The sequence below is a fragment of the Acanthochromis polyacanthus genome, chromosome 19, assembly GCF_021347895.1.
Source record: "Acanthochromis polyacanthus isolate Apoly-LR-REF ecotype Palm Island chromosome 19, KAUST_Apoly_ChrSc, whole genome shotgun sequence".
Taxonomy (NCBI): Eukaryota; Metazoa; Chordata; class Actinopteri; family Pomacentridae; genus Acanthochromis; species Acanthochromis polyacanthus.
This window is the reverse complement of record NC_067131.1, coordinates 6083895-6106088: the sequence shown is the minus strand read 5'-3', so window position 1 is coordinate 6106088 and position 22194 is coordinate 6083895. Positions and strand designations below refer to the sequence as shown.

General features: G+C 41.4%; 2 protein-coding genes and 1 non-coding gene across 11 annotated transcripts in view; 2 read left to right on the top strand and 1 right to left on the bottom strand.

Annotated features, from left to right (window-relative positions):
• The window catches only part of eef2k (eukaryotic elongation factor 2 kinase), a 235678-nt gene that overhangs the window by 13874 nt on the left and 199610 nt on the right, over positions 1-22194 (top strand). For 4 of the 9 annotated variants that reach the window (XM_051939415.1, XM_051939417.1, XM_051939416.1 and 1 more), the window contains 8 exons: positions 2592-2669; positions 3004-3060; positions 3250-3315; positions 3736-3867; positions 4822-5010; positions 5098-5222; positions 5948-6126; positions 6430-6919. In XM_051939415.1, the coding sequence (XP_051795375.1) occupies positions 2592-2669; positions 3004-3060; positions 3250-3315; positions 3736-3867; positions 4822-5010; positions 5098-5222; positions 5948-6126; positions 6430-6539 (936 nt within the window). In that variant the 3' untranslated portion in view covers positions 6540-6919. Of the gene's footprint in view, positions 1-2591; positions 2670-3003; positions 3061-3249; positions 3316-3735; positions 3868-4821; positions 5011-5097; positions 5282-5947; positions 6127-6429; positions 6920-22194 lie in introns of those variants that run through there. The other 5 variants (XM_022189891.2, XM_022189890.2, XM_022189885.2 and 2 more) reach the window with 4 other exon arrangements.
• trnal-uag (transfer RNA leucine (anticodon UAG)) lies at positions 10019-10100 on the top strand. Its single transcript has one exon. It is a non-coding gene; the product is annotated as a tRNA-Leu (tRNA).
• Positions 10443-13477, bottom strand: tha1 (threonine aldolase 1). The gene is made up of 7 exons (XM_022189892.2): positions 13041-13477; positions 12578-12661; positions 12399-12487; positions 12124-12309; positions 11404-11541; positions 11097-11289; positions 10443-11010 (listed from the first exon to the last, which is right to left on the bottom strand). The coding sequence occupies exons 1-7, from the start codon at positions 13336-13338 to the stop codon at positions 10703-10705; spliced, it is 1296 nt and encodes a 431-aa protein (XP_022045584.2). The 5' UTR covers positions 13339-13477; the 3' UTR covers positions 10443-10702.

Genomic DNA, 22194 nt, shown 5'->3' with positions numbered 1-22194 from the left:
TTTTGTAGACCAAACGAGTAATCAATTAATCAAGCAAACATATGTAGTCTAACAAAAAATGCTGGGCAAACACAATCAGAAACAAAAGTGCTATAAGTTGCACTAAATAAAACAGATTTTGCAGTCCAGCGCATACCATCTCATTCATCACATTGTTAAAACTGAAATAAATTGAAAATGAGATCTTGTGTTCCCACACTGCGGTTAGTTGTTCACTGGAGTTTGTTTATCTATTTGTTGGTGCTGTCTGTGTTTGTACAAAGTCTCTTAATCCTGCATTACTCCGTCTTCTTGTGTTTATTTATTTGCGGTTTCCTTAAATGTCTTGTTTTCTTCTAAATGCTTCAGGCGTGTTGTCACATTGTTTTCTTCTTGTTCGCTGAAAGATGCCACTGTGTGATAATTGCACAATTATTGGTGTGTTTTAGTACAGACCTGTATGCTTGAAAGTTCAGTTCAAGTCCAGCTGACTGTTTATAGTGAAAGTAATCTACACTAAGCAGCCTCTTTGTGTTGTATTACAGTGTGTTTGCTGTGCTTCACATGCTGGATCATGATAAATGTCTCATTGTGGCTCTTCAAGTAGAAGCTCGGCTCATTTTCTGTTCTCCCCATTAAGCGTGAGGTTATTTACTGAAGCTTCCACCTGAAAAAACACCACTCGATATAGTCAGTAACAGCCGCAACGCTGTGAGGTCAGAGTCCACAGCTGTGCTCTGTAGATAGAGACACTTGGAATGATTTTGAAATGCGATACGAGGGGCTTTTTCTTCATTAGCAGGTCAGATTCAGATTTGAAACACTCACATTTTTACTTGCGCCTAATCAAAATGGTAAATTTGAGAGTAAATAACAGCCTTCACACAAAGACACAGTGACAATATTTAGTCTTTTCTGCAAAATCTTAGCCACAGCTCGACCAAATTTAATGCAGCAGAAATGAAGAACATCAAATGCTTCTTCCATTTTAGTCATAGTAGTACCGGGCTGCTCCTTCAGCCACACTTTATTTCTCCTTATCTCTGCTGGAGGCTTGCAGCTAAAAGCTACATCTGTAAGTGAGCTGTCAGCATTTATGGTGCATTATGGGTATTGTAGGCTGCAGGTTTAGACTGAGCAGACAAATATAGTGAATAAAAAGACGATATCTTTGGTTCTGCTTCATCAGTTGGCTGTTGGTTGTGAATTTGATTGTTAAAGCTGTATGGCGCTGAATTAGTGGAGTGATGTTAAGAATATACTTTATTCATATATTCAGAATAAAAACATATAATAAAAGAAAGAAGAACACCGTTAAGATAAAATTAATTCAACAGTTAGCATCAGATACCATATAGCCAAACAAAAAAGTGACCTTTAAGAAGAGATTTAAAATAAAATACTGAATCCCGACCAGTGAAGAGAATTGGGAACCATTTTTTAAATCTGTGCCAAGTGGTCTCAAGTAGCATTCAGGCTCACAGAGAGTTAGCAGATCCCAGGTAAAGGCTTTAAAAACAAGCTATAAAATATTTGAATAAATTCAAATTGTTGCTGGCAGCATTCTGTGTGAACTGCAGGGTTATGACGTAATTGACGGACTTTTGAAATCCATGCGATATATCTTACATACATTTTCATTAAATGTAAAAAACTAATGTTTTTTTTTATGTCCATTTTGATCATGTCTTTACAAATTTCATAATTATTTATTATGGGAACAATCACTTATTAATAAAAAAATGACTGGATTTCACTAAAATGACAACTAGATAACCATTTGAATTTAATAACAACCACCTTCTAATTAGCTAAACAATAATAAAATGAGCTTATTCAGAAATAGTTTTGATTGTGTTCTTTTTATTAAGTTGAGATAATCATGACAGATATTTCTTTTTTGGCAATATATCAGATTTTATCTGGAAAGTAACAAAATTGGCATCTTTGTCCCAGAAATCCCATTCAGTTAAGTTCCCATTACAAAAACACCTGTAAAGGAAGTGTGTTAATTCCAGATCACATGACCTGCTCCACATGATGTCATTTCCTCCTGAAGAAAAGACTAGAAAGACTCCAAGGCTTTCTGAGTTATTTAATATAAAGTAGTCAACAGGTTTCCCACAATATCTTTTTAAATAACGTTCCAGTTCAACTTTACTCAATTGTATATGTAACATTTAGAAAAATCTGTCTCTATAAATGCCATGTGGTGTTTGGTTATAGGCGGCCATGTTGATTTTTAGGCCTGAAAACAGCAAAAATGTCAACTGTGACAGAAAAAAATCCCACAATTATATACTGACCCTGCAGTCTTTGGATGTTTAGCTCGCAGGTACCAGAGCATGTTGCACTGCAGTAGTCGACTCTAGAGGAAATAAAAGCACTGATGACCCTTTTTAAGTCTGCAGAAGAAATAAATGACCTGATCTTAGTTAACCATCTTAGTCTTTACTTTAGTCAGCTGAGCAAAAAAAAAAGACAAATCAGAGTCACAATTGACACCTAGGTTGCAGCCATGTTTATGAACATCATAAGAAGAACTCAAAGCTGCAATCGATGTCTAAGATGATTCTGCTGCCGGCTCATATTTTTTTGATTTCTTCCTGCAGGAGTCGGATAGCGGCGGAGACAGCGGCTACCCCAGCGAACGGAGAAGCGATGGGGATCCAAATGACCACGTAGACGGGGTAAAGACTTCCATTTGACCTGCTTTTCATTTCGTTTGATGCAAACAACCTCCTGCAGTCAGAAATGAACAGAGGAAGCCCCGAATAATTGATGAAATGCATTTATATCCAACATCTGTACAGCATATTGCATATTTAAGGATAGAAATGCATTTTATGATCAGTTAGATCATTTTTTTTGTCATATTTGACACATTTGTAGACATACTCTGGCATATTATGTGGAACAACGCTGACATGTGGACATTTCGCTCTCCTTTGTCCTCCACTTTATCTGTTCTCGCCACACTGAATCTGACAGTAGTTTTATAATGCATGTTGTATCGTCACGTAGGCCCATCATCGCTGCCACAGACATTATTCCGAGTCGGACGAGGACAGTGTCAGACGGGTAAACAAACATAAAGACAACAGTGTGTAAATACCATCATCACCTCCATCGTAATCATCATCGTCGTCGTAGTCAAATAACCTCCTCATCCTCCTTAACTTTCTCTTTTTTCTCATCACTTACATAATAAAATCCTTCCTCACCTTCCTTCTAATTCAGCTCCTCCCGTTCTTTGTTTCCCCTCACCAGAGGAAGATGGTGGCTCCTCCAAGAGTGTCTGCAAACTCAGATTCATACAATCCTGACAATGAATGGGTGATTATTTGCACGAGTGTCAGGTGTTTCCTGCCGCAACCCTTTTATCATTTCTAGAAAATATATCAAGCATGACTGTTAAAGTTCAGATTTGTGCGTTTAGTGGAAGTGGCTGCTGCTGTTTCCACTCTTCCTTCATGTTCCACTGAGTGAACAACAGAGAAATTGGAATTATAGCTGGAACTGAAACACCATCTGCCTCTCGCTGTAGTAATTCTGTGTGTCTGTGCTCCTTTTGCATTCATGGGTGTTCTCCTCCAGCTCTTAACTCAAAGCTGCTCGTTTATCGTCCCCTGGGAGTGGAGTGTGATTTTCTTTTTTCCACCTATAATTAGTTTTCTGCTTCATGCTTCACAGCAGAAGGTGACATTTTCCCTGTCTTTTCATCGTCTCGTATTTCTGTTGCTCGTTTCTCTTCAGCTGACAGAAGAGAAGTGGAGTTTCTACCATTCATCTCGCGCTCATGTCCATCGACCTTCCTGCGTGGCCACCGAGGTGGAGAGACTCAACTCTCTGCTGCAGAAGAAGATCGGACAATCAATCCTCGGAAAGGTGAGAAATAAAGTTACATCAGAGAGCAGATTGGTTAATTTAACGTTCACTACCGTTCAAAGGTTTGGGGTTGCTTGTAAATGTCCTTATTGTTGAAAGAAAAGCATTTTTTTTCAATGAAGATGACATTAAATGAATGATAAATCCAGTGTAGACATAGCTAATGTGGTAAATGACTATTGTAGCTGGAAACGGCTGATTTTTAATGGAATATCTCCATAGGGGTACAGAGGAACATTTCCAGCAACCATCACTCCTGTGTTCTAATGCTACATTGTGTTAGCTAATGGTGCTGAAAGGCTCATTGATGGTTAGAAAACCTTTGTGCAGTTATGTTAGCACATGAATAAAAGTGTGAGTTTTCATGGAAAACATGAAATTGCCTGGATGACCCCAAACTTTGGAACATGTCTGTAAAAATTAAGCGTACTAGAACTGCACATGGAGTGAAACTTTGGTGATCAAACGTCACTGTGATCTCACCAAATCCCCTTTTGGTATTAACTGAAGATTTCACACATTAATTTTAAATGCAACAAAAGGTCAAAACCTGGTTGTATAAGTACATGTTTGTTTATATGTGTCTAATATGGAGCTGGATCACTGTGCATTGCATATCAGTAGAGTTGTGTGGTCGAATTATCACAATTAAACTATTATTTCAACAAGAAAAATCTAAGAAATGGAGGAAAAATGTTGAATTTGGAGGAGGTGGTGAATCAAGAGAAACAACAGGAGTAAATTCTGCAAAGAGATTTAACTATGAATGATTTTTAGTGAAGCTACAGGACTAAAACCTGATCCTGTCCTGCCATTTTCTCTTATTTCCTCTTCCTATTCCAGATATAAAACCGGAAGTATGACGACATAAACTCCTCCCATCTTCGTCTGATCTGTCCTGACACCTCCGTTAAATTCTGAACATAATCAGTCCTCCATGTGCTCCTGCTGTAGGTCCACCTGGCGATGGTGCGGTACCACGAAGGCGGTCGTTTCTGTGAGAAGGACGAGCCGTGGGACCAGAACTCGGCCATGTTCCACCTGGAGAGAGCTGCTCTGTGTGGAGAGCTGGAGGGCATTGTGGCTTTGGGACAGTGTTACCTGCAGCTGCCTCATCACATACTGCCCGACATGGAGCTGGAGGTACCACAAAACCATGCATTTTCACTTGTACTATTCGTCTGGTTTGACTTGAGCGTGCATCTCCTTACGTGTTTGTGTTGTCGGCAGGATAACGCAGGAAACAGGATGAAAGGTTTCAAGTATCTGCTGCAGGCTGCTGAGGCTGGTGACAGATCTTCTATGATCATAATGGCCAGAGCCTTCGATACTGGAATCAATCTGTCTGCTGACAGGTCAGTGAAGGCTCAGTTAGAGGCAGAAAAGCCTGTTTAACCCTCGTGTCGTCCTGCAGGTCAATATTGACCCGTTTTTTAAAAAAAAATTACAGTGAAACTTCTGATGTTCACATTTTTAACATTTTTGGGAAATCTTTCAACATTTTTTGGTGGAAAAAAAGAAATGTTGAAAATGTTTCTTAAGAACATTCACACAAAAAAAATCAACCGAAATCCAGTGAAATTCGCTGGATTTTGGTTGATTTTTTTTGTGAATGTTCTTAAAGAAAATATTAGAAGTTTTACTGATATATATGTAATCACTTTAGATATTTTTGGGAGGATTTTTACTCATTTTTTTTTACAAATATTTACAATTTTTATTTTTTAAATTTTTATTTCTTGCCAAATTTGGAGATTTTTAAAAAAAAAAAAAAAATGTTAAGGGAAACTTTTAAGGATTTTTTTTAGAATTTTCTTCCTGAAGATTTTGCAAATTTTTATAAATTTCGGGAAAATCTTTTTTCCTAAATTTTGGGATTTTTTTCAAAGGAACAGCATCTTTTTGCTGCCGGTAAATAAGGACAACAGGAGTGTTAAATTAGAAAGGTGAGTCCTATAGTCACAATAATACGTGATAAGACTGCCCCCTGGTGGCTTAGTAGAGGACATATTTCTGACATTGAGGTTGAAGTTTTTATTGCTTAACAGAGATTTGTGCTTTTTGTCTTTCATCCCCACAGAAAGCAGGACTGGGGGGAAGCGATTCACTGGTACGACAGTGTGCTGAACATGACGGACTACGACGAGGGTGGAGAGTTTGATGGGACGCTGGACGAACCTCGCTATCTGCTGCTGGCCAGAGAGGCTGAGATGTACCAAGAAGGAGGTCACGGCCTCACCGCAGACCCTCAGAGAGCAGGTCCGACTCAATGTCAGCTTCTCTGGGCTAAATTTACCTGAATATGCCTTCATAGTTTTAAGAAACTGTGCACTAAGATCTGTCTTTTGAGCTTTAAACACCTAATTGAAGCTTTATGGAGGACAAAGGCTGCAGTCAGATGGATTCTTAGATGAGATTTCCAATGTGAAACAAGAAAAAATAGTAATTTAGTATTTTTCCAAAGATAAACATATATGTGGTTTTACATTTGTTCTTTTCATGGGATTTGTTGACTGTAAGAGAACGACTGACTGTAACATCTCACATCGTCTCTCCTTGCAGGCGATTTGTTTACAGAAGCTGCCGAAGCTGCGATGGCGGCCATGAAGGGACGACTGGCCAATCAGTACTACATGAAGGCTGAGGAGGCCTGGGCGCTAATGGAGGAGTAACTCTGAATGTTTTCTATCGAAGCCGTGGGAGTTCACGTGTGATTTCTAGTCACGCTGGTTTTTACACATTCAGGAGACGACCTGAATGCTAACAGTTTACATATTTAATATGACAGAATTTTTTTGCTGTGGTTTGTTTGTTTGTGAGTGTGTTAAGGTTTCGTTCTTTCCGTTTGTGAAACTAGTCTTCCCGACTGCTATTTCCAATAATATCCAGTTTCTACATAACTTCGAGATAAGTGAATGTGGCTGTATGAAAGACAAGCTGTAAAGGATGAAAGTAAAAAATGTTTACTTATTTTACCCGGAATGTTAATAAATTTATGTTTGAAAAAATGTACATAAAGAGAATAAAGTTTAAAAGTATTAGTTAAAATTTCCGTTGCTTTATATGGGTCATTATTCTCTCCTGGTTGTTTTCTCGATTAGTTCTGTAACTGAGCAAACTGTTCCTCAGGAGGAAAAAAAATTATTTCTTGTTTCATAAAAGATTAATTATTCTGAATTCCTCAAAAGGGAAACTGCATGTCTTCAGAAAACATTATTGTACAAGCAAAAAAAATGAATATGCAGACATCAATCCAGGAATTAAAGTCTTCACTTTGTCTTTACAAATTCGTACTGACAGAATTTCTGACGGCTAATTTTCTACCATTTTTTACAATTGGAGTAAGGTTCATATCATTTTTTTTTTTTTGCGTTATATTGGCAACCAAATCCTGGTTTATCTCAACTCAGACTCATTTTTAGCCACTTCCTGAATAAAACAAAACAGTAAATTCCTTCAGTTCAAATGTCGGGCAATGATTTTTTATTTTTATTTTTAACATTTCTAAGTTCGGATTAGATTCCTCATCTCAGGTTATCTGTCCGTTCCAATGCCTCTGTTATATTTCTCTCATTTAAAAGCTGTATACCACATAACACGGACCTCATTTCAATTGAGTTTATGCACATGCAAAACTCAGAACTGAGTCTGTATGGAGTTAGAACAGTCTCATAATTCACAAATGCACACAGAAGAATTCACAAATGTAAACTGCAATCCACAAATGCACACAGAAGAATTCACACATGTAAACTGGGATTCACAAATGTAAACTGCAATCCACAAATAAATTAAGAAAGTTCACAAATGTATTTCTGCATTCACAAACTGCTTTTGTGTGTGAATCTTTTTTGAGACTGCTCTGCCGTCAGCTCGATCCACAAATGCATTTTTTTCAACACGGAAGTTTCTGTAGCCAATCAGATGTCTCCCTCCTTTCAGCCAATCACAAAAACTCACCCCACGTGGGGGTGGGTGTACTGTTCAGACAATCATATGAACGCGTCTGCACAGCATTATACTTCACAGTCACTAAACATGTCTTGAAGTCGGTATAAAATCCACGAATTGGTCGTTTTAAAGGAAATGCACCTCGCGATGCGCGTCCAATATTCCCTGTATTTCTCGTCATATTTTTTTATTTACAAATAGAATATTAGCGATTTTTTGTTCTGAAAATGGCTGGAATTGACGGCACAAGGGTCTAGGGAAGCTCGACAGGGAGGGAGGCGGCCTAAAAGGTTGCCTATCAAATCCCTCTGCAGCAATTGGGTAGGTATACAACCAATCAACGCAACGAATAGGCTGACGTATTCCGAGAGCACCGGGGGATTGTGGCTAAGTCCCATTAGCTTCCCAACCAGCGGAGCCGCAGAGCCAACTGGTATATTAAGGATTTACCATATCCCGTCGGCATAAGTCCAAATACGTCTTTCTTCTCAATGAAACACTTCAGTGCCGTCCTTTGTTTATCTTTCAAGTTGAATTTTAGCTTCAAATCTTTAAGAGCTATGGCCAAAGCCGAGTGGAAAGATAACTGTTTATTGTGCGCTGGTTGTTTCTGTCAGAATCGTCACGCCTCTGTCGTCACTTCGTTACGCCCGCCTTCTGACTCTACACTTCATGGTGATTGGTCCGGCCAGTTTTAGGAGAATCCAGCCTCGAGCCTTATGGAGGGTAACTTGACCCACCCTGGCAGAGAATTAAATTCGTTGCCGTGGGTTGTCTAGCGCGGCTAGGCTACAGCTTTGTACCAACTTTTCTCAAATCAAAAATGTACTAATGCAAAAGCATCACTCACCCACATTTACACAGCGTGCATATCAAACGCAGCACGTGGGGGAAATGCAGAATGTGTTAGTCATAATTCTGCTTATCTCACATGTGTGACAGATCACATTTTAGTATATAAACCGGCCCATTACCACCTCTGTAAGTTATATGCAATATCAGAATGTGCTGAACCCGGAGCTGCTCGTATTAATCAAACAGCTCACTTCCCTTTATGACACCAAGCAATGCTCTGATCGGCCTGGCCTTTCTAACAGCGTGGACGTTACAATCAGATTCACGGGGCGTAAACTATTACATTTCATCTTTATCACATCCAGCGATCACTTCTTGAGCTGGTCTGAGATCAGGCAACTTCCAGGCTCTACTGCAAAGTCTGGAGAGGGAACATTTTATTCCGTTTTATCTCAACGTGACAAATAAAGGCTCTTTTCTTTAAAGTGGAATCTGCAGATGGCAAGAATGTGTTAATTTCTTTGCAAAATAAGGTGTTAAAACATGCAGAGTTACATGTTCTGTTCCAGCCACAGCTTAGGCTGTGAGCTGTGTCAGGGCTCTGTCCTCCCTCGGCCTTGCTCTCTCTCTCTTTGCAGGTGTGTGCTCATGAGGAGTCCAGGTGTGCGTCATCAGCAGATCATGTGCAGGTGGAGGCCAGCTAATCAGGTCCTGGCGTCCTATAAGAACCGTCAGTCGTCATTTGATGCCGGACTGTCTTTGTCCCTCCATGCTGACCTCTGCTTGCTTTTGGTTACCTGACGCCTCGGGCTCCTTGGTCTGCTCCTGGTCCTCTGTGGATTCCGGCTGAGTCTCCCTAGGTTAGCATAGCGGCTGTGTTAGCAGTTTGGGTTGAGCTTTTGGGTTGTTTATGCAGAGTTCTGGTTGCTTAGTTTTTGTTAGATACCCCAAAATTCATGGAACTTGGCATGCACATCAGTACTGCTAAAAAATTTGATATTTTATGGGAGTTGCGCATGTGTGTGGCAAAATGACTCCATAGAGCACCCTGAAAAATTGAAAAAGAGGTCATTAAGTCAATCACAGCCATGTCATAAACCCAACAGGAAGTCGACCATCTTGAATTACTTTAATACTTTTTGAGATTAAATACTCATCGGGGAAAAGTCCGAGAGAGACAAAGTTAGCTCGTCGATTAAATTAAAGTAGGAACCGTAGTTATCTATTATATCAAAAAAGACTAACCTTACCTAACCCTTGCAGAACTCCATAGATCATACAAATTAAAATGAATTCGTTTGTCATAAATATGTAGGACAAATCCACATCAATTCTTAGCCTTCTAATCTTAGCAACAAAGGAAAGAGTCGTATAAATTGAGAGGTCTTTTGCAGCCTGATAGGTTGGTAGCGTGGCCGAGTGGTCTAAGGCGCTGGATTTAGGCTCCAGTCATTTCGATGGCGTGGGTTCGAATCCCACCGCTGCCATTAGCTTTTTGATTATTCTTTTATTGACAATAGTACTAAGAACACGAAATGTTACTTTTCGTAAGATACAAACACCGCAAATTGGCTTTTCTTACTAGCTTCTTTTAAATGTTAGTAATAACTCGGGTTGGTGCAGCAGTGTCACCTTGTGGCCACATTGTGAATACCAAGAAAGTGAACAAGTCCCTCTTCTCTCAAGAAATATAGCAGTAAACAGAAATATGATCCTTCCAATATAGCCTTACATTGCTCATATTAGGAGGAAAATATGAAGTTCATCAGGATCTCTAATAAAAGTCAGATAATACACCACAAAAATATGGAAATAAAAGAACAAGAAACAACTGTTTATTTAATTTAATGTATAATACTGATATAAAGAGGTCAGCATCCAAAGTACTTCCTGCTGTGTTTGCTTCATGTTTAACATTAAGAATAATCTAGATCATTCTGTGTAAATAAAACATCATTCATTAAAATTTAATAAGAGAAGGTACAGCTGCATAAAAACATAGTTTTTACACAGTCAGTCCTGAAATGGAATTAAATAAAACAAGATCAGTCCTCATGATTATTCTACAAATAATTAGCTGTATCAGGTTTCATTTGGCCTTGACTTTTTCTTTAAAGTGCTGAGAGGCCACAAATTGCATTTTCTGGATGGCGAGCTGGGTGTCTTCAGGTGATATCCCAAGATGCCACACGGCCCTGATGGAGTTTTCAACATGAGGAAACATGAGAACTCTTATCCCCTGCCCCAGTGCAGCCTCCTCTCCCTCTCCAACCTGAGCCATGCGGGCACAGAACTCCTGAGGACTCAAATTGGGATCCTGCAGACGGAAACGTAGGATGTTTGTCTCCACAGCAGCCATGTCCACAGAGAACAGAGGAGATGGGCAGTCGAGCAGAGCTGAGAAAGGAGAAGAAATAGTACAAGTTACAAGCAAGACTGCAATTACAGCCAGTTGATAGATTAATTTTCATAGACAGAAGCACCTTGAGCAAAGGTTCTTGCATTGTGGTGATCCTCCACCAGCCTTCCCACCATGTCTTGCAAAGATATTTTTCCAGCTGCTGCGAGTATCCCAGCCTGCCGCGTTCCTCCACCCAGGGCTTTACGACAACGCAGCGCTTTAGATATAAAATCCCGAGGCCCAGCCAGCATGCTACCCACAGGAGCACCTAAACCCTGATAAACACCCAAAAACATACTTACATGACTCACTCTTTGCCTTGTTTAAGTTTTATCTTGTGTGCTGCTATGTTCTTATCTACTCTGTGTGTTTGTGCCCTTTAGAGTTACCTTGGAGAGACATGCGCTGACGGTGTGTGTGTGCTGCAGGATGGTGGATGGAGGAACACCTTGGGCCACAGCAGCGTTCATCACTCTGGCTCCATCCATGTGAACAGACAGACCATATCCATCTGCTAAAGCACGGACCTTGAAGACGGAAGCAGATGGTCCAGACATCACCGACAGACGCATCCAGACTTTGATAAGGTAAGAATTACTGCTGCTGAACATATGAACTATGTTGAGAAAAAAAGCAGACATAGTGTCATGAACCTAAATCACTTAGAAACAAACCTTTTACATTATTGGTCTATTTAACAGGGTCATTTCACACCATGGGCAGAGTTAAATGAGGAGCTGTTTCATCTTGTAGCTGCTGGATATAAGTTGCAGAATCACTCTAAATAGAATACAGAACTGAAATTAAAAAGACTACATGAGGAGCAGCAAAGGGCTCTGAGCTGGAATTTAACTCAGGGTGCTGCGTTGGAAAATATAGTCCCTGTTCATGAGCTGTTCGTTCAACTAGCTGAGCTATCTGAGCACCCCTGCCAACTCTACATTAATGCATTTGCAGTTAGAATGGGATGTCATAAAAGTTCCTGTTGGTGCAAAGACCAGGTGTTCCAATACTTGAGTCCATAAAGTTGAGTATGTTCAGATGCACATCGCTTTGCTGAATCGTATAAAGCAGAAGCACAGACATAAAAGACATGCATGCACACACACCTCCTGCAGGAAGGACAGAGGCAGCACTCGTCCTCCCTGAATATTGTGTGTGTTCTCCAAACATATGAGGCGTGATCGGGGATAGTGGGGGTCTGGATAACCGTGACGGATCTTTGACTCCAGCTGATCCAAGTTAAATGTCCCATCAGGGAGGGTGGTCACTGTGGTGGAGTGGACACCAGCCAACTGGATCAACACAATGAATACACATTTATCTCCTCCAAGTGTACAACGATGAAGCTAACCACAGGTGTATGGTGCTCCTGTACGCTCACCTGTGCGCTGCTACCTTGCTCATAGATGTGTATGTGGCACAGATCACCCACAATCATCTCATCACCTCGCTCCCTGCAGTGCACCATCACTGCATAATGAAATGCACATTTATCATCATCCTGTCCTCATAAAAATTGATTGAGACTCCAATAAAACTGCCAACAAAAGCACCGCTCACCTGCGATGAGATTTCCCATGCTTCCAGAAGGCACAAACAGGGCGGCCTCCATTCCAAACATATCAGCTGCAATTTTCTGTAACTCTGCAGGCATAAATGAAATGTTATAAAGTTTAGGTAGCATTTCACAAATAGTGTGCAGAGTCATTTCTGCAGTGTTGTGTATCTGTGCTAATTGAGGGTCAAAGTACAGAAGGTGTCTTTGTGTTCTGTAGATTATAACGCAGGCAGCTGTTAACCCATAAACTCATGGTGACAAATGATTATCTATTCTTCAGCTGGTTGGATCATAATATCCTTTGAAAAACTTAGTGTCTAATACGCACATACTATTATACATTAACAGGGAATTAATATTTAACGAATGACTACAGAACAACAATATGGAGATGTCATGTGGTTTAACTTTTCTGTTTTGACTTTTAAACCCTACAATTCCAAACTTAGACATAACGGTAACAACCGTTCACCGTCGGGTCTTCTCCCATCACATCATCTCCGACCTCGGCCTCCGCCATGGCTCGTCTCATCGCCGGACCGGGCTTCGTCACCGTGTCGCTGCGGAGGTCCACAACCCGTATGTGGGCCGCGCTGCCCGGTCCGGGGTCCCTGGTCTTCCCGGTGTTGTAGTAGCCTCTGGTCGCGCTCCGGAGCAGCACAGAGGCCGATGCATTTCCCACTTGAAACGGTTTGCTTGAAGCGACGACACCGTGGTTCAGAAATTTACCCAACAACCTGCAGGAAAATGTTTTCAACGACATGGTCCCCACCTGTACCTACGTTCATAGCAGGTGGTTTGTTGTGGAACTTTAGATCGATCGACTCGATAATCCTTGACCGCAAGGGCCGTTAATGGATTACCTATCCGTTCGTCGACATGAAGAGAGCATGGTGGACCTCAAGATGGCGTCAATGTCCCAACAAACGCACAAAACATTGACAAAATCATCTATTCGCCACAACTGCTGTCCGTAGACACACAAGTATCATGAAGGAAATGAATACAAAGTTTGATCAAACAGGGAACACAGCATAAAACAGTTTATTAACACTGAATCCTGAAATCAAATGAAATATGATTTGATTTGCTTTATATCCTCAGAGAAACTGTACAGTCACGGCCCTGTGCCATAAAGCAGGAAAGTGCTGCGAAAGTGTGCATGTCAGAGGAGCTGCTGAGGTGAGTCGTCATGTTCATGATGGGAGATGATCCAGTTATGTCATGGTGGAGTCAAAAAAGTGGGCGGGGCCAGAGAGGAGCGACAGGTGGAGATAGAGATTCAGATCAGTCCTCTGAGCTCAGCCCTGATAATACCAACAACAGATCCAGGCTCTGATGCATCAAACTGCATCCACCTCCCTGAATCCAAGTCCAGCTGCTGCCTGTCAGCGGCTCTGATGCGGGCCAGCATCATCATCATCCTCATCCTTCTCTCTCCAGCATCCAGAAGTGAATGAGGAGGAGGAGGGCCTGAGAGTGTTTATGGCCCAGGACAGCATGTGACTGCATGTCTCCCGGGTGTGACTTGGAGTTAAACCGGCCTTCTATTTGGGTTTGTGTGCACCAACGTAATTTCACCCTTTATTCCAGTTTGAGCCCAGTGATTTGAACTTAACCGCAATTAAGATGAGTTACACTGGCAAACAAGTTCATTGGAAACACATTTTCATTTTATGATTGATAGACAGCATGTGAAAGGTGTATAGACATTAAAAAAACAATGATCAGGAAATCAGGAAGTCATTTACCACATTAACAACGTCCTGACTGTGTTTCTGATTAAGCTAATGCTATCTACACTGGGAAAAAAATGCTTTTCTTTAAAAATGAGGACATCTCCGAGTGACCCCAAACTTTTGAACGGCCGTGTAGGTATAATACTACAATATAAATAATCTCATATTCTTTGTCTTATTTATTTGTAATAATTTACAGACTCTCAGCTGAATCATGTAATAAGGGATATACATTAATCTGCTTGAAGGCACCTGTTAACATAATTTTTCCTCCACTATTCCAGCACTACAAACAGTATACTTATTGTACATTATAGGATGAACACAGGTTTGCTGTGTGCTAATTTGAATAAATGAATTAAGAGAAATGCAGTCAGGCTCCCATGCTGAAACAATGTCTTAGACTGTGGAAATACAATGTGATTTGAGAATGATCCATGTGAGAATAAAGATCAAAATCTTTGCAAACAACAATATATTAGGAGTGTGTTTGATTTAATAAATTCTTTCCTTTTCCTAAACATACAGGAAGAAATATTTGTTGCATCTCCACATCAGAGTGGATGTCATGTAACAACCAAGACTAATGGAAATTATGATGGGCAAATCAAGAATTGGGGACCAGGAATCAGAAGTCAGCATGTTTCCACAATTTACATCAGTGTCACACGTCTGTGAAACGGTGAGTTAATGAAGTTGTCAATGCTGCTTGTGGGATGTTTTCTTCCCGACACATCCATCCAAAGCAACGTGTGGCAGAGACGACAAATGGTGGAGATGTGGAAATTCAGGTGCCTTGCTACAGCCATGACCTTCCAGTAACCTGCTCTCATCTTCTTTTGTGGCATCGTGTCATTTCAACAAAGATGCATTTAAGGTGGCCTTTTATAGTCACTGGTCAAATGAGTGTCTGTACTGCTCACACTCGAAACCAGTGTGGATTAACTCAGGGTTGAGATTAAAGACTTCACACATATGAATGAATTGAACCCTTTATTTTAATCATAATAGAATTTTCAACTTCTAAATCAGATAGAGATTTTGCATCCATCCATCCATCCATCCATCCATCCATCCAGTTTCCTCCACTTATCTAGGGTTGAGTTGTGGTGGCAGCAATCTCAGTAGATCACTCCAGACTTCCCTCTGACCAGCAATGTTTTCAAGTTCTTCCTTGAAGTTCCAAGGCCAGATGAGATATGTAATCCCTGAATTGATTCCTGGGTCCACCCCTCCTAGTATTTGCCTGAGAAACCTTCAAAAGAAGGCATCTAGGATTCATCCTAATCAGATGCCTCAACTGACTCATTTCGCTGCAAAGGAGCCGCGATTCTGCTCCAAGCTCACTCCAGATGTTTGTTTCTCACTATCTCAGATGGTACATCTCCACAAGACTGTTTTAAGATGAGACACGTCAGCTCTTTTGGAAACTTTGTTCATTATGAAAACAGTTTACAGTTTAAAATGTCACTCATGAACAAGATCCTGAGATACTTCAACTTCCTTGGTTGACGCAGTAACGCACCCGCATCCCAGAGGAAACAATCCTCCGGTTTCTGACACACAACCATGGTGTCAGACTTGGAGGTGCTGTCTCTCATCAAAATCAGTTCTACAAACCACCCCAGTAAACGCCAAAGGTCACAGCTTGATGAAGCCAACAGAACCACATCATCTGCAAATAGCAGAGACATGACTCTTAAAATTCCCAAACCGGACTCCCTCCTCACTCCAGCTGCGGTTTAAGAATTTAAAAGCACTGTTCACTTGAAAGCAAGACATCGCCTGTAAAAGCATTGGTGGTTTTTAATTCCATTTAAATAATTAACCAGAATGGTTGTTTTTCTTGTGAGGCTGCGCTGTGCTAGTCAAATTTGTTTGGCCATAGTAGATACTTCATTAAAACTATGATCTCAGAACTGTAACCAAACCGGTAGCATAATCCAGAGAAGTATAATGTAATCATTTATGTCTTTATATGCAAAATAATTGCTTGCAGATATGGAATTTAAAAAATGTGTTTACACTGTTTGTAAGAGATGTTTATGAGGCTGTATTGGGGTTGCAGTCTCGCTCTGGACTCATTACGTTCTGAAAAGTATTAATTTAACTTCTCTTGGACTAGTACAGCAAGAACTGGACAAAGCATCTTCTGAAAATTATATATTTTGACAGATTATTGCACTGGATCATAATATACCACAGGCTCGAGCCCCACTATGACCCTACAGAGGATAATATAGAATAATATTCTATGCATGGATGTTACTTTGTATGGGTGATTATTTTACTGTATATACCCTGTGTGTTCAGATTACTTTACTATATTTAAAACACTTTAAGAAAAAACATGTATAAAAATGGAATCTCTTCATGTGTTTTCTCTTAACGTCATTGATACCACACACATATGGAACTCTGAATATTCCGGTTTTCCCCGAAAATGATCTCAGACATTGTCTGCTATTTTTCCACAATTATCTTCTGTCAGAATCTGTCATTTCTAATGTTTGAATCTGAAAATATTTGTCCATGTAACTCTCACCACAGACCATACAATGAATGAAACGTGCATAAACGTCTCTGTGTGTGTGTCTGTTCCAGTGTTTGTGGGATTTGTTTACGCTGTGTTGTAGACACGAATGCTCGGAAATAACTGAGACAGCTCGAGCTTCTTTGGAGGTCACTACCCTGCTTTTGGCTTGACCCTCAGCCTCGCTCTGAGCGGGAAACCTAATTCTGACTGGTGCTCACCCATCGCCTATTTAACTTTTTGCTGATACCTAAAAAGGAGGTGAAAGCCCCCGTCCCCTCTGCACACACATATTCACACACATCCTAAATTTAACAGGTTATAGCCAGCGCTGTCCTCTATTTTTATCGGAAATAAAGCCCCACTTCCCTCACGTCCCTGGAACCAAGTCAATATTTGGAGGTGAAGGCTTGTGGGAATTTCTCCTCCATGGTCTACGATAGGCTACAGGGGAGGTGCAATCATTACAAAACAGCTATCTCTTCCCTCCGACTCTCAGTTTTCCTCTCTGACCTACAAATACTACTGCTACCCTCACATCACAAGCACCATTACCCTCCCTCACACACATTTCCCACTCGCATGCATGCTCTCACTGTCTTGTCTGATTTTAATCACTTGATAAAAGTCCCAGTGTGTGTTATCAGGACCACACCATGCTGTAGTTAAAGTTGATATTGCCGGTAACAGAGCCAGGTTTTATGGTCCATAACAAGTCATCATTAAAAGTCATTAGCAAACATCAGCGTCGTAAAAAGGCCACAGTCGGTCTCGGGAGCCCCACAAGAGCCGTGAACAGAGAGAGATGAAGATACATCAGTGAGCGAGACAGAAGCAGCGACGGATAACCGTGATAAGATGAAGAAAGTGGGAGAGAGATGTCCCAAGCGGGAGTTTTTACGGGATCACTGTTGGCACTGTAGCCTCGCATTTGTTTTTCTTTTTTGTCCGCGTGTGCTCCGTGTCTTTGCTTGTGTTTTGTTTCTTTCAAATGCCTTCCAGCATTCCTTGCCTGTGCGCGGAGGGGAGAGTGGTGTTTTGGAGAAAATATTGAATTAGAGAAAAAAAAAGAGGCAGAGAGGGAGAAATGAAGGAGAGGGAGAAATATTGACTCCTTCTGGGAAGGAGCGAGACGGCAACGCCTTTCCAATAACCATAAACCCACTGGGCTGAAAATAGACGGGGCCGAATGAATAAACGAATGTGTTCATCCCACATGAGCTCTTCTCTTTCACGGACGGAGGGGAATGGAGGTGACCCCCCTCCTCCTCCTTCCTCCCCCTCTCTCCCTCTTTCTCTCTCCTCTTTCACTGAGGCCATCATTTCTTCACCATGACGAGAGATATTAACCGGAACAAAACAGGTGTTTATGGGAAGCCTTCTCTCCAATGAGGTTTTTCACGCACACATGAGGACACACACACACACACACACACACACACACACACACACACACACACACACACACGCACTCTCTCCTCTGTGCAGTGTAAAGGTGTCGACATCAGTGCCTGCGAAACAAGACTAGCATCTGTTTTACATTTCTCACTATCCCCCCCCCTCCTTCATATGTCATGAGCCATGTGGACATGCTTTACTTCACACACACTCACACCAGCGAGTTTCCATCACTTCAGAGGACACTGCAGCAGTTTAAATGAGTTTCCTGGAGGCTCACCATGACCGGTGCTTTCCTAATCTTTGCGCTAACCCCTATTACCGTAAGCTTAACCGAGTCAAAATTGAATGGTTTGGAGTTATGGGACTTTCTTTTTGGCCCCAAAAGGGAGGCGAGTGTGACTGTGTAAACATATTTATGTCCCCACAACTGAGTGATACAAACACACACACACACACACACACACACACACACACACACAGATATGCAGAAGCAGGGGAGGCATGATGGTGTAAATTCTTTCTTTTCCTTTTTTTCCAAACCAAAGTTGGGGGTAGTCCTCAGTGCCCTTTTTCAGCTTATTAAAGGGTCAGTTTACTATTTAGCCCTCAGAAATTGAAGCAGTTTTTGGATGTTTGTAAAAAGGCAACATAAAGTCCTGCACCTCTATGAAAACAGCATAAACATGGCTAGAAGTGGAACAAACTTACAAATGTCTTTTGTGCGGTATAACGATGTTAAAGCACCAAAAATCATTTAAAAAAAACACAAAAAAAAACAACAAAAGTTTAAATTCTTGGATCATTTCTTTTACAGAAAGTGAAAAAACCTTGACTCAACATGTGCAACATTTTCCAAGTGCCCACAGGTGTTAGCAATACTGGGGGGGAAAACTGCATTCAATCAGTTGTACTACTTGCATTTTAAATTTGTTTTTGTACTTGTATTCCCTCTGCTCTGTGTAAACACTGCCTGCAGTTCAGCCAAAAGTCCCTGGATTTTCTTCTCATGACTGCTGGTCAGAGTTGAGTCACTAATAGCTTCATGGTTGCACAGAGGACTGCAGAACATTTAGTGTTTCTCAGAACCTGGTCAGTGCAAATGCTTTGTTTTTGGTGAATTATTAAATGAGACATGTAGGATAACATAATGTTGATGAAATATTGTGATTTGTAAGCTGAAATTTAGTTCATTTTCCAGACAGAACCGCAAGTCATAAATAATTATTTCAAGAACTATTAGAAAGACGAAAACGTGGCAAGTCATCCAGTTTTTACAGCTTCTGGCTCGGATTAACCAGAATCAGAATCAGAATCACTTTTATTTGCCAAGTATGTGAGCACATACAAGCAATTTGACTCCGGTATTCTTTTAAAGTTAACCTGCCTTTCAAACTCGTCAGTGCATTTGGGGTGCAGTGGGTAAAAAAAGAGGTCTTTAACCCCTCTCTATGTTCGTATACAACCACACACATTCACTAGGCGGCCAAAAATACATTGAAAGCTGGCTATTACACCCATATGTAGTAGCCAAACATCTCATTCCTAAACAATAGACATTAATCTGCTGCTGTAAGACTCTTCTGGGAAGGCTTTGTATGCCAGCTGCAGGGATTTTCTCCCATTCCGCCACAAGAGCCGTATTCGTGTGTTCAGAAGCCGATGTTTCGCGATAAGATCCGACTCGCAGTTCCTCCCAAAGGTGACGGACGGGCTCGAGGTCAGCGCTCAGTGCGGGCCAAAGTTCTCCCCCACTTGGAGAACTCTTTCTTTCTTTTTGGCCCAAACTTTGTATGTGGGCATTGTTGTGTCGAAACCTTCCTCCAGACTGTTGCCACAAAGCTGGGGGAACAATATCGTCTAAATTATTATTGTATGCTGAAGCAAGATTTCCATTCATTGGGCCTGAGGGGCCTAACTCAAACAATGAGCAGCAGAGTCTGAATGCTTTTGGCCGTATTGTTTGCTTTTGGTTGTATTTGCTAAGTTTTCAGATGGATTGTCTCCACACCGGTGCCATGGAAGCGAGTGGAATTTTGTTTGAGGTTGAAAAATGACATTTGAAAAACTCTCCCTTGTTTGCGCGGAACTCGCTGTGAGCAGTTTTCGTTGGAAATGGCGTCCACACCCAGAGAGTCCCAAAGAAAACCCAGGGAGTCTGTCTATTACAGTAGCCAGAAAATTGCGTCTGGAAAATGCTTTAAGTGCTCAAACTACAATTTATTCACTTCCATTGTAGGCTCTTATTCAGAAGCTGACATCTCTCAGAAATTCCCTGTAGGTCTGAGCGGAGACGATAGCGAGCTTTTTGGGGGTTTTGTTTTGAGTGAGCCCCTTATATTTACGCGTTGTGGTTTAGCTAGTTGTTGTGTGACAGAATGAGACGGGGTTAACCAGACCATCAACTGCAACCGCTATCGCCTGTGTGTGCTCATTCATCTCATCCTTCATTCATCTCACTCGCCGACTTCTCCTCTCAGTCAGTCACTTCTCGTTTTGTTCATTCAGCTGTAATTATAGATCCTGACCAGCCTGTGCAATTTCACTTCCGAGAACAGTCACATCTCCTTCTTTTTTTTCTGTACCTCCTTCCGCTTTATTCATTTACCAGACCTTCAATTCACCCCCTCGCAGCGATCCTGTCACTCTCCTGACCCTCTTTTCACTCCTTCTCCTCATCCTCCTTTCCCACATTGCCCACTCTCCTCTCTCTCCATCTCCCTCTCTCTCGCTCTCTGGGAAGTCATGTGACTTCTCTGAAGCAGAGCCCTATAAACCAGCAGTACTTGGGGGGCTCAGTGTCTATACAGCTCTGTGATTGGCTCTTGCATTCAGACGGTGTTCACTGCCGGGCATGCACACACACACACATTTAGACCCCCTGTTTTCCTCTTTCAGGAACAAATGTGATCCTTCACGTTAAAAAAAACACACAAAGGAGGGGAGTCCTGAGTGTGTGTGTGTGTGTGTGTGTGCGGTAGGAGTATTCAAATTGAGCAATGGTTATTGGCCTTTAATGAGAGCGCTGTTCTCACAAGGTGGAATCAAGTAAGCACACACATGCACAGCGAAGCCAGAGCAGTGCCATTTGTTTTATGTTGTGGGATGCGTGCTGTGGGCAGGCCAATAGCTGAATGGACTCGATTCAGAGGGCTCAGCACTGGGGCTTGTTTAATCCAATTGAATCCTTGTTGAGACGAAACAGAGGGGCCCGTCAGCTAGAAGTGCCACTGTTCATATTCAGAATCTGCAGTTTGGATTGAAGGCTTCTGCCAAGTCTAATTTGCAGAGAAAACCCCATAAAGCCGGGTGTATAATTTGAAACAAACCCTAGAAAGTTGTTTTGGTCTTAACTCATCCCACGATCCCAAAGTTTTCATCCGACTCTGATATTTTCCAGCTGGCACCGCTCGAGAAGCTTCAGGGAAAGCGATGGGTAATGATTTGATCCCATGTGGAAACCACATTAGAGAGTATTGATAAAGAGTCAATATTCAGCAGTGTAGGGTTTTTGATTCTGACACATTTTATTATATAACTGACAGACATTGACACCTTCCTGCACACTTTTCCGGCTGCTGTCAGTTCATGCATTCAGCACTAAAGCAGACTTAGATAAACAGTGTGTGTCTGAAGGACTGTGTGCTGCTGGCAGGTAGGCAGAAGCAGAAACAGCTACTGTGAGAAGTAAAGCGGTGAGTGTTGCCGTGAAATGTTTATAACAGAAATTCGTGGTCCCCAGAGGATCAAACCACTTTGGTGATCTCCTGCCTCTTCCTTGAGCTCCACTGGCTTTTATCCTGTGAGATCGAGTATCTCTGCATGTACAGAATTTACACAAATAGACACAATTTGTTCATATTTCTTAGCGGATTAATCGTCATGACTGTGTTCTTTGGCTTTGCTGCTGCGTCACAAATTGCTAATAGCTATAAAGAATTCACCTGAA